The 14,285-nt window shown below is 39.3% G+C and overlaps 1 protein-coding gene across 2 annotated transcripts in view; it reads left to right on the top strand.

Annotated features, from left to right (window-relative positions):
- Window positions 1–14,285, top strand: part of erbb4b (erb-b2 receptor tyrosine kinase 4b) — a gene marked incomplete at its 3' end in the record, with an annotated part of 352,419 nt that overhangs the window by 269,432 nt on the left and 68,702 nt on the right. For both annotated transcript variants that reach the window (XM_083996270.1, XM_083996269.1), the window contains exons 11-13: window positions 3,407–3,497; window positions 5,853–6,052; window positions 11,506–11,638. In XM_083996270.1, coding sequence (XP_083852396.1) covers window positions 3,407–3,497; window positions 5,853–6,052; window positions 11,506–11,638 — 424 coding nt within the window. The remainder of the gene's footprint in view (window positions 1–3,406; window positions 3,498–5,852; window positions 6,053–11,505; window positions 11,639–14,285) is intronic.

The raw sequence follows: 14,285 nt of genomic DNA, 5'->3' as shown, positions 1-14,285 counted from the left end.
TGTACTTACCTTCTTTTAATGTGCATTGGCAACTGACCACAGGAATACAATTTAGCTCACTTTTACGCCTCTTTAAAGATCACAGATGACATCCACTTGATTTGGCTTTGTTTATACAGGTTTTGATGCATTGGTCGAATATAATGTTATCCCTTTTCCATAAGAAGAGAAAAACAAAGTAAGAGGAGAGACAGGGAGATAAATCATCTAAGCAGATATATAACAATCAAACAGCAAGAAACAAACTTACAGCTAATTAACTACATGAACCTCAACTGGTTCATACAGAGATTTTCAGAACGGCTGAGGATGCAAAATGTGAGGGCAGGAGGGATTTAAAAGGCTATAAACTCCCTTTCACCCACAAAATACAATTAGTAAGCAGTTTCAGCCATTAATTGCATAATTAGCTGAGGTCTTAGTAAATCACATATTTGTGTCAGATTGTGAGCTGAAATACATGAAGTACATGTCAAATTTGGTGATCTACCTTGTAAGTAGTGACCAAGAGTGCATTGTCCTCAAAATCATGATATTGCCTTCACTCTCATGGTCAAAATATTGAATATTTATTATTAACATAAGTCAACATAAAACATAAAAAAAAGAGAAAACCTGACTTTCAAGGGCTATTGTTTTTCTTTCCTTTTGGTTAGTGATGGCAGTTTGAGGGAATGTGATGGGGACAAACCATTGGCCAAACATGTAGTCAGAGATGCGTGTCAGCTCAGCTTGTCATCTCTCCAAGCTGTCAAGAACGTGACTTCTGACTGAGGCAGCCAACCTGCCTCCATGACCCAAAGGTTACAAGTAGCATTGCTCAAGCTTTCAGATGAGCTGTGTAGGAGGACAGCTCCAGTACACCCATCTGACCCTCTCCCAGCCTCTCTTTCTTCCTTTTCTTCAGTGATTTCAGTGACTTCTATTTTTCAAAGAGATATCACCTGCTCATGTTTCATTCACAGTTCATGCGAATTGCTCACACAATTTAGCATGAGAAGGTTTCTCAGTGTTACTGTATGGTTCAGAATTTAATCATCACAATTTAAGGCTTCTTAACCTTTGCTCGTGAACCTTACAGCCTTCCTCTCTATTTTGCTCTGCTGTAGTTTGCTGTATGTGTTTCACAGATGTGCTCTCAGCAGCACATGAATACCTGTTAGGCCATCTCTTATTCTGTGCATAGATGAAGTGGCACCATGTAACCCTGTACTTGTCAGAAGTGGCTTCATCAGTTCATGTAGACTAGACTGGCTAGTCTAGTCTATGTGAACTGATGAAGCCACTTGGACAAGGGGTGAAACATCTTCAAAGACAAAAACTAAGTCCAGTCGATTTGATTCAATTGTGTCAGTTCATTGTGTCAGCTTTAAGATGAGAAACTGGACCAAAAATGCAGACTCACTCACAAAAACGGGTGTGAAAAAAAGGGTATTTTTGACTTGTGGAGAAAAACCAAAGTACACAGAAAGGAACACAGCACACACACAGGAACACTTGTAAAACACAGGGCATCAACGCAGGGCAGGACAAGAGAACATACGCAGACGAACCGACAAAGGACAATGGGAAAACACTGAAGTTAAATACACGAGGGAGAGACACAGGTGATGCAATCAACACAGGGGAGATGTACTGTATCAGGAAATCACAAGAGGGAGAACACAGGAAGACAAGTGACGAACCATGACGCATGGTGTCTGTAGAAAATCTGTAACTACCCTCTACAGTACAGTATAGCATATGTGTGCTGTTAGTGCATTATTACATTAGTTGAAGCAAGTGTGCAGCAGGCAGAGGCTTGTTACTCTGATTAGAAAAACAACCCCATCCCCCGAAAGAGCACTATGGCGAAGCTGTGAGGTGCCTCAGCACTGCAGGTTATGTCATTAAGACAATTAGTGTCGACAAGTACAACACTAACAACTCTGTAGCACTGCTGCCTCCAGGCCACCAGGCCATCACCATCTTGAACTACACACCAGGAGGCTGGGGACAGGGATGCAATAAACAAGATGGACGAATACTTTAACCACAAGCAACCATTTCCTACAAAACATTTTTGGTTTGAGTTTGAATATTAGAAAATACTTAATAACAAAATGAAATCTCATTAGCATTCCATCACAGTGACAACCATTATTGTATCTTCTCTTGGAAAGGAGCTGCTGGAGTAAATAGCCTAATAAAGAATATGTTATTTCTTAGAAATCTATCACTTTCCATTTTAGGAAAACCTAATAACATTGGACTTAGTCTATTTTTTTATACATATCTTCACAGAAAAAGAATAGCTCTAGTGTGGGTCTATGTATCAATTTCAGCTCATGTCCATTTGCATGAGCCGTGGTGTGTGATTCCTCACAATCACAAACCTGACTTTTTTTCTCCCTTTCATTTCACCATCAAAGACTCTTAATAAGCATTCGCTCAGACGTTGCCACTGATCAGCGGGGATTGACGTAACAAACAATGATGTCCACGAACTGATAAAGGTGCTACTGAAGGTTATTGCTCTCTTGTCAACATGCGATGAGCGGCCTTCCCTCCACGCAACTCCCCTCACCCCCCAAACCTTACCCCAACCCCCCTCTCTGAACAATCAAAATGATGCATCCCGTGGGAGGGAAACACGCTGTTTAATATAATGGGCTCAGATACTGTTCATTGATTGGAGAATGCACCACACAGTTTTTCTCACCCAACCACAACCTCCTTCTACTCCACCTTTGTCAGGAAGGCGCTACAACAGCAGCTCTTAGTTTTGTGTTGTGGTTTCTTTTTTTTATGAAGAAGGTATTTGGGAAATTTTTTTGTGTGTGTAGTGTGTGTGTGTGTGCATCTCTGCTCAAGTCTCCCACCAATTTTCCCTGCTTTATAGTCTCATCAAGCTGTTGTGTTTGTTCTCTGGCGTTGGCTTTGGCTTTGGGATTCTACCTCCCTACCATTCCTGTAGTAAATATTTCATATTTCTGAATCCATAATTGAAAATATTAAATGAGCCACAGCCACCCTTTTTAGCTATTCATTTAAGCATCTGAATGATTCAACAGTAGAGAGGCAGATAAAGGAAATGCGAAAATATTGATATTTACCAAACTTCACACTCGCCATCACTGGTATCAAACTCCTCTGTGGAGTTGCTGTGCCTCTAACATACTTCTGGGTTAGAAGTGTTTGGCTGCTTTCAGATGAGGCTCAGGTGGTGTGGTTACTGTGGTCCCTGGCATGTTGCTAATTTCAGAAAGATGCCAACTCTCTCTTCTCATTTTATTCTTGTCAATGTGTGAAACAGAAGACATGATAGACAGCTGATTCTAGTCTGTCAGTAGTAGTGAGTCATTATAACCTCTGTCACTGTGTGTGCGTGTGTGCATGTGTGTTTTGTATGTGTGTGTCCATTTAGGCTTTCTGAACATCCAGTCTTGGCCTGACAACATGACAGACTTGAGTGTTTTCTCCAACCTGGCAACTATTGGGGGAAGAGCGCTGTACAGGTGAGAACATAATAGCCTTGCTGGGATGATATTCTTTTAAATGATGAATGTAATTTATATTGTAGTGGTGTTAACACTGCCTCCATCAGAGCTCAGTGTAAATTCACCAATTTACTTAATTCAATCAGTGACTATGGTACAGGTAACCAAAATGTTTTGACAGCTATTAATTACAAAATTGAAGCGTGTATATTATTCCACAATCTCCACTTAACTTTTACAGCACTATAAAATATTAGCACTACCAGTAAATATTTTGTTGGATTTGACATTTAAACAATGTCGTCAAAAGGGTGTGACATGCACCAAATTTTGCTGTAGACTTATAGTTCTTTTCAATCGCTAGCAAGCATTGGTCGAAACTGAAGTCACATTAACACAGCCTACTTTGTCTCTTGTTGCTTAGAATTGCCAATTCCAAAATTGCCTGGCCCCGACCACCGCTGTGAAGCAGCTTTAATTTTTTTTTACGTATTTACAGTCAAATCTATTTTTCGTGGGAACTGTAAATCACCATGCACAATACATTTACTGTAATCGAAGCTAAATGCTGTGTTGCTGATTCATTCTAGTTACAATATACAATAATTTAGTGCACCCAGTGAAGTGCTAAAACGTTTTTTGATGATAAAATGCTGATTTATCTGGGGGAAAAAAACGTTCAAACCTAAAAGATAAAATATATTTCATGTAATGCTCACTGTTGTTAATATTTTGTAGTTCAATGTTTGTTTCCAGAGTGAGACTTTTTGCCAGTGGTGTAGATGAATGAGCTTATTTTGAGACGTGTACAGTATGAAGTGTTCTGTTGGTGTTGTTGGGGATGAGATGAACTGTTTAGCTGAGATGCATGATGGAAATGCAGACTGTGTTAAAGCAGAAGTAAGCGATCCGGTCGTTTTGGCTAACTTCGTTAGTTAGCAGCCCCCGCCCTCGTCATGGATCTATTGGTCCTCGTCCCTACGTCACCACATTCACGCGCATCCCTTGGCTGCACACACAGCCCTTCATGCCGTTCTCTCTCCTCATTGGATAAAGGTTGTAGGATACAAGGAAGTATACAAGACGTTTTCTCCTCGGCTTACAGCAGAGCAGAGTGACTGACAGACCCGTGTTTCGGACCAGACACTCTATGTAAGTGATTGCCGTCGGAAGATATAACTATTTAAGACTTATATTAACACAAATATTCCGCTTACTTCTGCTTTAACAGTTTTGGAAATGTGACTTCAGTTTCGTCCAATGCTTGTTAGCAATTGAAAAAAAACTGTAATTGCAATCTGAAGGTAAAAGAGAGTGTTCCAAATGGGTAAATAATATGTGTGTCTAGTAGTAGCTTATTTATTATGTTATCTGCAAATGAATAATACATGTGGTTAGAGTGGTCATGTTTCTGTATGATCACTGTGTCTGAAACACCATTTGTGAATTTTTGTTTTGACATTTAATAAGCAAGCATATTTAGCCATACCAAGTTCATGGAACGTAATTAATTTTCATTTAATTTTTAGAGATTTGTCCGTAGGTAATTAGCTGTGACGTTTGGATGGAAAAGTGTGTGCAGGCGGCTGAATGCATATTGTGGACTGTTGGCTGTTGCAGTGTGTGTGTGTGTGTGTGTGTGTGTGTCTGAGTGCGCACATGAGGGCGTGAGTGTGTGTGCTTGTGTGTCATCCACCTGCAGATGGAAACAGCAGGCTGCAGTACAAATTACAGGCTGCCACCCACCCTTGCCCTGTGCTTGATCTTGCATACCCTCTGTCTATCTGATGGCTCTGACACCCCACTGGCCTCCTGTCATTTCTAAACTGTGCAAGTGGGGCTTTTGGGAGAGGGTGGGGGTAGGCTTTGAAGACAAAAAAGAAGAATGAGCAGCCTACAGAAAGAATGAAAAATAATGGTGTTGCCATGGCATACAGAAAAATGTAATGAAAAAAAACCCCAACTAAAAACCAGAATTAAGCAGTGTTAGAAGTTTGATAAAATTAATGGAATACACACTGGTTCATGTTGAAATTACTGTGTGGTTATTTTATACAAAATGAGGTCATAGTGGCAATAATTAATACCATTTTTACATGTACACATTTTTTGGAATAAAGTTGGGAATATGAGTCATATAACCATCACAAACAGACCACTTGGTGATATGGCAGAATTATGATATGGGTTTTACTAAAAAACTGACTCAATCATCACCAGCTGTAAAGTAAATCCATCTCTTCTCCTGTGTTCCCTCCTTTTCCCTCCTGTCCCCTCTTCCTCTCCCTGATCCACTTCATCCTGTCTCCTCCCATCTTCCTTCAATTCCTGTTTGGTATCTCTCTTCACCTGCACCCAATTCTCCCCCTTCAGTGGGATCTCCCTGCTGGTGTTAAAGCAGCAGGGGATCTCATCACTGCAGCTTCAGTCCCTCAGAGAGATCAGCGCTGGGAATGTCCACATCGCAGAGAACAGCCAGCTTTGCTACTACAACACTGTCAACTGGACAAGACTGTTCCGCACTGCAAACCAGAAGGTTCTTGTCCGCAACAACCGAGGCCAACAGGAGTGCTGTAAGTTCATAGAATCAACAACCAACGTCAAAAACTAAAATCGGCCAATCTCATTTTTAGTTATTATGCACTGTCTTGCCATGTGTTAGCATCATTGTCATCTGTATTTACATGTTTGATCAATGCTGTCGCAGTAAAACATGCACAAGAGACAAATACAGTATGAAGATTGAAGATGTAATCACAATTCATTCAAAGAAATATACTGGTTCTTGAGCTTAATTTCCAGATTTTCAACAGTATAGCCATCATGTTGTTTCATCAGGAATGAAATGAACAGTTGCTTACTACTATAAATAACAGCTGCTCAGTTTCACACTCACAACACTGACGAAATTAATATAAGTCCTTATATGTCACCAGCAGGTAAAATTCTAGCATGTTTAAATTGATGAGAAGTTAGCGCACATCCTCTCTCCCAACAGTCCAAGTGGAAAGATTGCATTATCTTACCTTATCTTCAAAAGGAAACATATTTAAACCATGAGCTGATAAAGTCTTTATACTGCAGCTGTTGAATGATATGATATGAATTTTCTATTTTGACTGTTTTTAGATTTAATCCTCACTGTTATCAACTGTATTTTTAAACAGTGTTTTTTTATATTCCAATCTCACATTCAACATGAATTGTGCAGCTCCAGGCACCATGAGGGGGTTCTTTTCTTGTTTCCTGCTTTGACGAACTTGTTCACACTTACAGTATAAATGGGTTATAGATGCTTTAGATCTAGATGAGAAGGTTCAAACATAAGTGGTCTGAAAGAATTTGCTGACCTGACAAAACATCAAATTAAGCCAAAACCTAAGTCTTTTAGATCTTTTTTCAAAACAGAAATCAAGTTGGATATTTTGAGGGAAAGAGCTTGAGGGAAAAAGCTTTTTTGTTTTTTGTAATAATTTCACTATGCCACTATAGTAGACAGTACTGACACACTAAACATATAATAGTAGAAAGAGATTAGGCTTTTGCAATGTTTGGACGCTATTATCTCCCGAATTTATGATGACAACTACAAAAACAAACCCATAATTAGACCATTCGAACTATTCATAGAATGCAAGGTTTGGCCAAGTAAAAGAAAAATAACTAACTTCTTGAAATAAAAATTATATTTCTACAAATGGACACGCTTTTATTATATCACTGCCACAAGTGTTAAAACATTATTCATTTATGTATAATGTTCATTAATGAGCCAGTATTTGCATTATTGAGTTGGCACCTTTTCACTGTTCATGTGCTCCTTTCCCCTGGGCGGTTCCTTAGTGTTGAGCACGCGCACACACACACACGCACGCACACACACACACACACACACACACATAGACATACTCATGCCCTTCAGTGACTTTGAAGACTTTGGATGCGACTTAAGAGTCACACACTGCTCTCCTTGGCATGGCTCTGCATGTGTGCATCGGAGTGTGTGTGTGTGTGTGTACACTTGACTGAGCATAGCAGCGACTGGAAAAGGGCAGGTCTTGCACAGGACAGCACAGACAGAGGACAAGCAGTCTGCATGTGTCTATTTATTTTATGGTTAATAGTGATGAACTGTAGAAACATCACCAGGTAGTTGGAGAAACCTGAAACCACTGTAACCTATTTTTACTGTATAATTGCACTTCATATAAGATGAAGTATAAGTTGCATAGGTTAGGGTGTAAAGATGGTAGATGCTGTCAGCAGCAAATATTATAGAATATTTGTTTTTGTCAAATTATGATTGAAATTCATTTAAAACAACAACAACTTCTGTCACATCAACCATCCCCCTTTTTTATTTTTCAGTTAAAGGGGGTTTCTTTTAGAGGTTCTTCATAACCAGTTCATGGGAAGGTGTCACATACTGCACAGAATGTAAAGCCCCTTGAGGTAAACGTCAATATGATATTAGGCTGTATGTTTTTGACTGACTTTATAACAGCCTTGTCTTCAAATGGGTTGCCCCCTTCAAGTCTGTCTGGTTTTGCTTTGGATTAATGGATTGTTTTTAAGGAAAATGTGTATATATATATAAAGAATTTTATGAAAATTGATAAAATAGAAAGAGAGCTAGAATTACAGTAGATCCAAGGATTCAGTCACATAACAGATTCTTAGAGGCGATGATAGAGTCCTTAAACATATTGTTGAGTGATGGCTCATTAGCAATAAAATGTCAGTGTCTTATAATGATGTTTGTAAAGTCTGACCCTTGGGGAGAGAGAAAAGCATTTTGTTTTCTTCACATACTTCATCAAAAAGGTCAATCCTTAGGCTAGAAAGTGCACTAGTAACAGCGCCTTGAATGCACTCAGCAGAACAAACTGTCTCCAGAAAGAGCGGTTTCATATCCATAGCCTTCTCATTGATGCCTTTAAAGGCCAAGCACCACATACACACAGTATGGCTCTTGTTCTGCACATCTTCCTGACTCTTCCTGATGAATTGCAACTTTGTCATGGTATTATGACATGGTGCAAAGCTCAACACACAGAGGTCTAATCAGCCAGGAAACATGAAAACGTGTGTGTTTGATAGGGTCTGTACATTATGGCAGACAAATTCACTGTCCAGGAGCACTGTTCTGGTACAACATGTACACTTTTCATACTTGATCAACATATTTAAAAAAAAAAATACACATTGGGAATCAGCCTTTGTGAGCTTTTATTATTCTCTGCACTCAGTTTTGGTTTAATTACTTAAGTCTACCTATTACCTAATTGCTGTTTCTGATACTTTAAAAAGACATAGAATAGCACCAAGGTGATGAAAAGCCTGTGTCATTGGGGACATTTTGACATGTTACAGTAGGAATTGCGCAGGTGTAAATAGTCAGATTGATGAGTGTTGCTTCATTTTCACTTGAATGCATCAGAGCTATTGTTGATGTTCTTACAAACACCTGTGTGTGTTTTCTTCTAGTCAAAGTCTCTGCTGAGTATAAAAGGCCCATTGAAAACAAACAGGTGCCCTACTTAGACAACATAAGTGTTATAGCAGCTCAACTTGAAGCAAAATTGCCATGATTAACTTGTAAGAAATACCCCTGCAGATGGAAACAATGCAGCTCAGTTTAGAAATAAAAGATGTTTTGTCACATGACAATTTGGCCAATCAGAAGTGTCCAAGGTGATATCATTCTGGAGCTTCACAGCTTTGAGTGATTATATTATAACAAGTCTTTGACACAGCTTCTTTACACATTTGAACAAAGTATGCCACACAGTCTTCTCTAATATTTCAAAAATCTAAAATGTTAATTCATATTATTCTACATGATGTATTATTCAAATAAAATACTCATCCCCGCACTCTGTAGCGACCACGCTTTATTTTCAGTTGTGCCTTTGACACAGAGGTGAGAGAGGCCAATAGTGCAGACGAGAGTTCCACCTACACTAATCTGTTAACCACCAGTGCAGTTCACAGACAGGTTTGTGTTTGTTCACTGCGCGTTTCCTTATTGCTTTATTTTCTATTCTTTTTGATTTTCGAGTCATATTTTCTTTGCTCTTTTTTCTTCTTCCTTTCTTCCAGTTACAAACCCTTATCACAGTTATCCTGTCTCACATGGGATTCAAAAAGGCACCTGTCAGCTCAAACCCCATGGGCTTTTGTTTTCCAACCATGTCAGAAACATCTGAAGTTGGTATCTTTTTGATCTTGCTGTATAGTTAAAAAGCCATCCAACCTCTCCCCCTCCCTTGTTTATTTCCTTTTTTCAGCACCCATCATTCCTCCTTATCTTCCACTTTGCCTGGTCAGTTTCCCTACGGCACAGGAAACCCTAGAGGTGGTTTTGTCTCATGTGAAAGGCAAAGCTTTCATCCTCAGCTCGCAAAAGAACCACTTGATTTCTCCATATGCATCCTTATGCCTGAAATTTTAAGCATTATAACGATTGGTATGGCTGATGCTTAAGCATAGCCCCTGGCTTACATGCAAAGACCTTGAAACAGGAAGAGAAGAGAAGAGAAGAGAAGAGAAGAGAAGAGAAGAGAAGAGAAGAGAAGAGAAGAGAAGAGAAGAGAAGAGAAGAGAAGAGAAGAGAAGAGAAGAGAAGAGAAGAGATCTTGGCCGGCAGTTGTAGTTCTGAAATCCACCGACAAGGGGGAAATCACGTCAGACGCAGATGGGATGATAAAAGTTCCAAGTCTTTCTGCAGTGCTGTCACCGTGTTACTTCAACACTCTCATTTTGTCGCTGTAATAATCTCAGATGTACCAGCCTTTGTAGAACCGAGTACTGAAGGGGGACAAAAGAGCGAAAGAGAGATAAGAGATACAGACACTAGAAGAGAATAGAGCAGGGTAGATGTACAGTAATGGCCTGAGTCTGTTGGTGCTACAGAAGAAACAGACTCAGAAACAGACAGAACAGCATACAAATTGTTCACCATGAATGGGGAAGGAGAAAGAGGTATTTTCTTTCTATGACTAAATGCAATTCAGATTAAATGAAACCAACGATTTGTACACTTGTATCTTTGTAAATCTACACACACTTGTGGCTTTCAGTCTTGCTTTTCATGGCTAACATAGTTAAAGTACTGTGCTCATGTATGAATTGTTGAAAGCAGATGACAGATTATTTTTCCCCCCCAAGCTGTTAGTAAATCGTTATTAATTATCAGTGTCAGTTGAGCATATATATTTGAATTTCTCCAACAATGAGAAATGTGTGGAAACAATTTTGGAGTGAATATTTTAGAGTAGACTTCAAATAAATACAGAGTGTTTTATTTTTCTGCCCTCCTTTTTTGTAAGCCTAACTTAAATAAACAAGTCTGTCGGGCATCAGCAGGTGCTTTCTGGGTCCCATCAGTGCTTTGTCACCATTTGCTCAGCATTCTTTTAATGAAGCAGCTCAGCATACACTCCCCCCTTTGCTCGCTTGACAGTGAGCCGTATCACACAATACTGTACACGCACCACATATGAATACAGACTATTTATACAAACATAGAACATACAGTACCAGGCGACCTTTCATTTCTTCCGGGAGGCTAATTATTCTGTGATTGCTCAATGCATATTGTCTAACAATTTCTTGTTTGCTGAATAGGAATATCACAGTTCCTCAGCATGTGTTTGAGCTCGACACCCATTTCTCTCTCATGCTGCAATTACTCCTGCCATTGCGAAAAGTCGTCTCACAAAAACAAACCTTTCACAAGCCAACTTAAACGAGCAGCTGCTCTGTGGAAGCGGCGTCACTTAATGCAGAAGTGAACCCTTTGCATATTACGTATGCCTTAGCACGCACCAACATGTCTGTTCATGTATAATGTGATTATTTTAGCTTAGATTATATCATTTCATATACAAAGAATTCAATTCACAATGTAGGGTTTGTTCTCTGTACGAACACAGAGTCATTAAAACACAACTGCATTCAAGGTGAATGTCATACAATGTCGTATTTAATACTCTTTGTCTTTGTGTATGTTTGTGTTGAGCAGCCAAGGAGCACATGGTGTGTGACCCGCTGTGTTCAGATGCAGGATGTTGGGGTCCTGGCCCAGACCAGTGCCTCTCCTGCAGATACTTCAGCCGTGGACGAACCTGTGTGGATAGCTGCAACCTTTACGAAGGGTGAGCGAGTAATGCATGTGCATGTACACCTACACTCAGATAATCATAACAGTATTTTTGCTACCCAAGGGAATAGAGGGGAAAAAACAAGACAAAACACAAGGACATGCGAAAATTGATTGAAATTGAAAATTGAATTCTGTTGTACACAGGTATCACCTCTGTAGTGGGCATTAGATAATAATGAAAATAGTAACAAGAATAGATTTGCTTCACGTCAACAAAGCCCCATTTCATACATGTAAAACAGTTCCTTGAGAATGTGTCAAGGTTGCATTCAAATGTTTAATAGTGAAGGTGAACCAACTTACGTGAAAACTAAGAAAACCTCTGCTAACAGCATTAAAAATACATTTTTTGTATTGGATAAAACATGAACCTTCAGAGAGGAAGAGCATTATTAATTATGTGGTGCAAGGTTCCTGCAAGATACAAAACAGGCTAGTTTTTGTTCTTGTTTGTTATGTTCTGGTGCTGCTAGTTACAGTATAAAGCATTAGCTGGACACTTGTGTATAAGGTCACCGTTAAAAAGGCCGTTTTATTATCAATGGCATACTGTAAAGAAGAAAGAAAATTGCAAGGTTGTCACAGAGATGGTCAAGTAGTATTGCAATGAACTGATTTTTTTTTTTAGCCAATTACAGTGTTTACACAACCCAAACAATAAGCACTTTATATTTCAATGGGTTCTCACAGCTGTTATCAATCGTTCGCCCTCAAAACAGTGCAATTAATTATACTCTTCAGCATCTACAGTTAATGTTGAGACTCAAGTGCACTCACGCAAGGGACATATTGCGTTCAATACATTTTATATAGCATGTGAATAGAGCTGCACACAGACAGGCATAGACCTACACAAAGACCTTGGATATATAAGCTACAATTGAAAGTTTCTTTCAAGTCTCTATGGTAACCAACGAGTGCCTTTTTAAGCATTGGATGTGCTTAGAGAAAACATTCACCTCATCACATCAAGGAACTACAGTAAAAGGTAATACAGCCCTGTGCCAATGCCTCTGGGCATTTTAAATTGTGAAGACAGATACATGAAATACTGGACATGATTCACAAACTTGTGCTCATTTTGGAGTATAAACAGTGTATGCATGTGTGTGTCATTGTTCTGTGTATCAGGATGACATTTGGTTTTCCACTGAGTTGTCAGGTTCCTGGTCTTTAGCAGAGACACACTGAGGTAATATCATGTAGCTCAGCAGACCTACTTTAACTGTGGTGGATCATCCCTTTTGATCTGCATGCCTATGTTGGGTGCTTCATTTTAAAATGAAACTTATGCTAATGTTTCCACAAGAATGTGAAAAAAAATATTTATTTTGTATATAGTATATTCAGTGATGGAAAGATCAAAAATGCAGATTTTGCCTACTTCTTTCACTGTCACTCTTCTTTGATACCATAACATACATATTAGCATTGTGGATTGAAGATCGAGTTCTTTTCTATGTCAAGTATCGAACCTTGACAATATGTTTCAAGAGAGTGAGGCAGAAGTAAAAAGTGCTCCACTGGTCATATCAAGGAAAAAAACAACAATCCAGTGATATCAGTTTAAAAGATTCCTGTTGGGCCGGACTGGTTGCTGGGCTGCAAGGCTGAGAAAGGGAGCGGAAAAGTAAGAGAGATCAATAGTGCTGCGTGTGGTGATCGGCCCAGTGGAGCAGACATCACAGCCAAGGTGGTTCTGTGAGGCCATCCCCTCCATCATGTCTGCACCACAGCAAACTACACTCAGTTCAGTCTTGCAGCTCTGTCCATCTGCTTATTGTTTATGTGCTTGTATCTTTATCATTGCACTGGACTGTTGCTGGCTCATTTTACATGGATCAAAATATCAAGTACAAGAACTAAAAACTGTGTCTGAAAAGAGAGAGAAGATGTTAAATTCAATAACTCTGTGACTACACGGGTGGACAGGAAACAGGAGGAGCACAGCAGCTGTGGGTTTGAAACCACAGCTCCCAGTAAATACAGTTTACAGACATAACAGTCAGAGGTTTATTTGTCATAAGTATGAGGAATAACTCATACTAAACTTTTTTGCTCTTGCTTAATTGGAAATTCAATCAAAAAAAAAATCTAGAATCTAAAAATCAAATATGTCTGGTGTTGCATTTACTGTTTCATTGTCTGCTTCCAATTCTAAGGACACATTCTCTATATTTATCTGTTATATATATATATATATATATATATATATATATATATATATATATATATACGTATGTTCCTTTTACTACATGATTCTTGTGAAGTGTTACACAGGCCGGATGTGTCAGATGGGTTTTGATGGGTCAGTACAAGTCCTGGGCCGACTTTTTATTCCCACCCTGCCCTGAGGAAGACCTGCTGCACAACCTGCTAATCAAAAGTTAAAATTCAGTTCAAGAACAGCCCAAGGCTCTTTGTTCCAGCTTTCAAATTCAGCAGTTTTTTTTCTGTTTACTATGAATGATATTAAGAGCCAGAGGGCGAAAATAACAATTTAAGATGTGGTGGTAACTGGTGGTTTAAAAGGCTCCCCTGCTGAGTGTCAAAATGATCGGGGTCCCCTGACTTTAGAGGAAGTATCGCTTCATGCTCGGCACCTGATGAGACCTGCTCCCCCAGTGAGTTGTGTTAAT

Source organism: Trachurus trachurus (genome assembly GCF_905171665.1).
Source record: "Trachurus trachurus genome assembly, chromosome: 21".
NCBI classification, from domain to species: Eukaryota; Metazoa; Chordata; class Actinopteri; order Carangiformes; family Carangidae; genus Trachurus; species Trachurus trachurus.
Note: the sequence above shows the minus strand (reverse complement) of the source record. Positions and strands in the feature narration are given on the sequence as shown.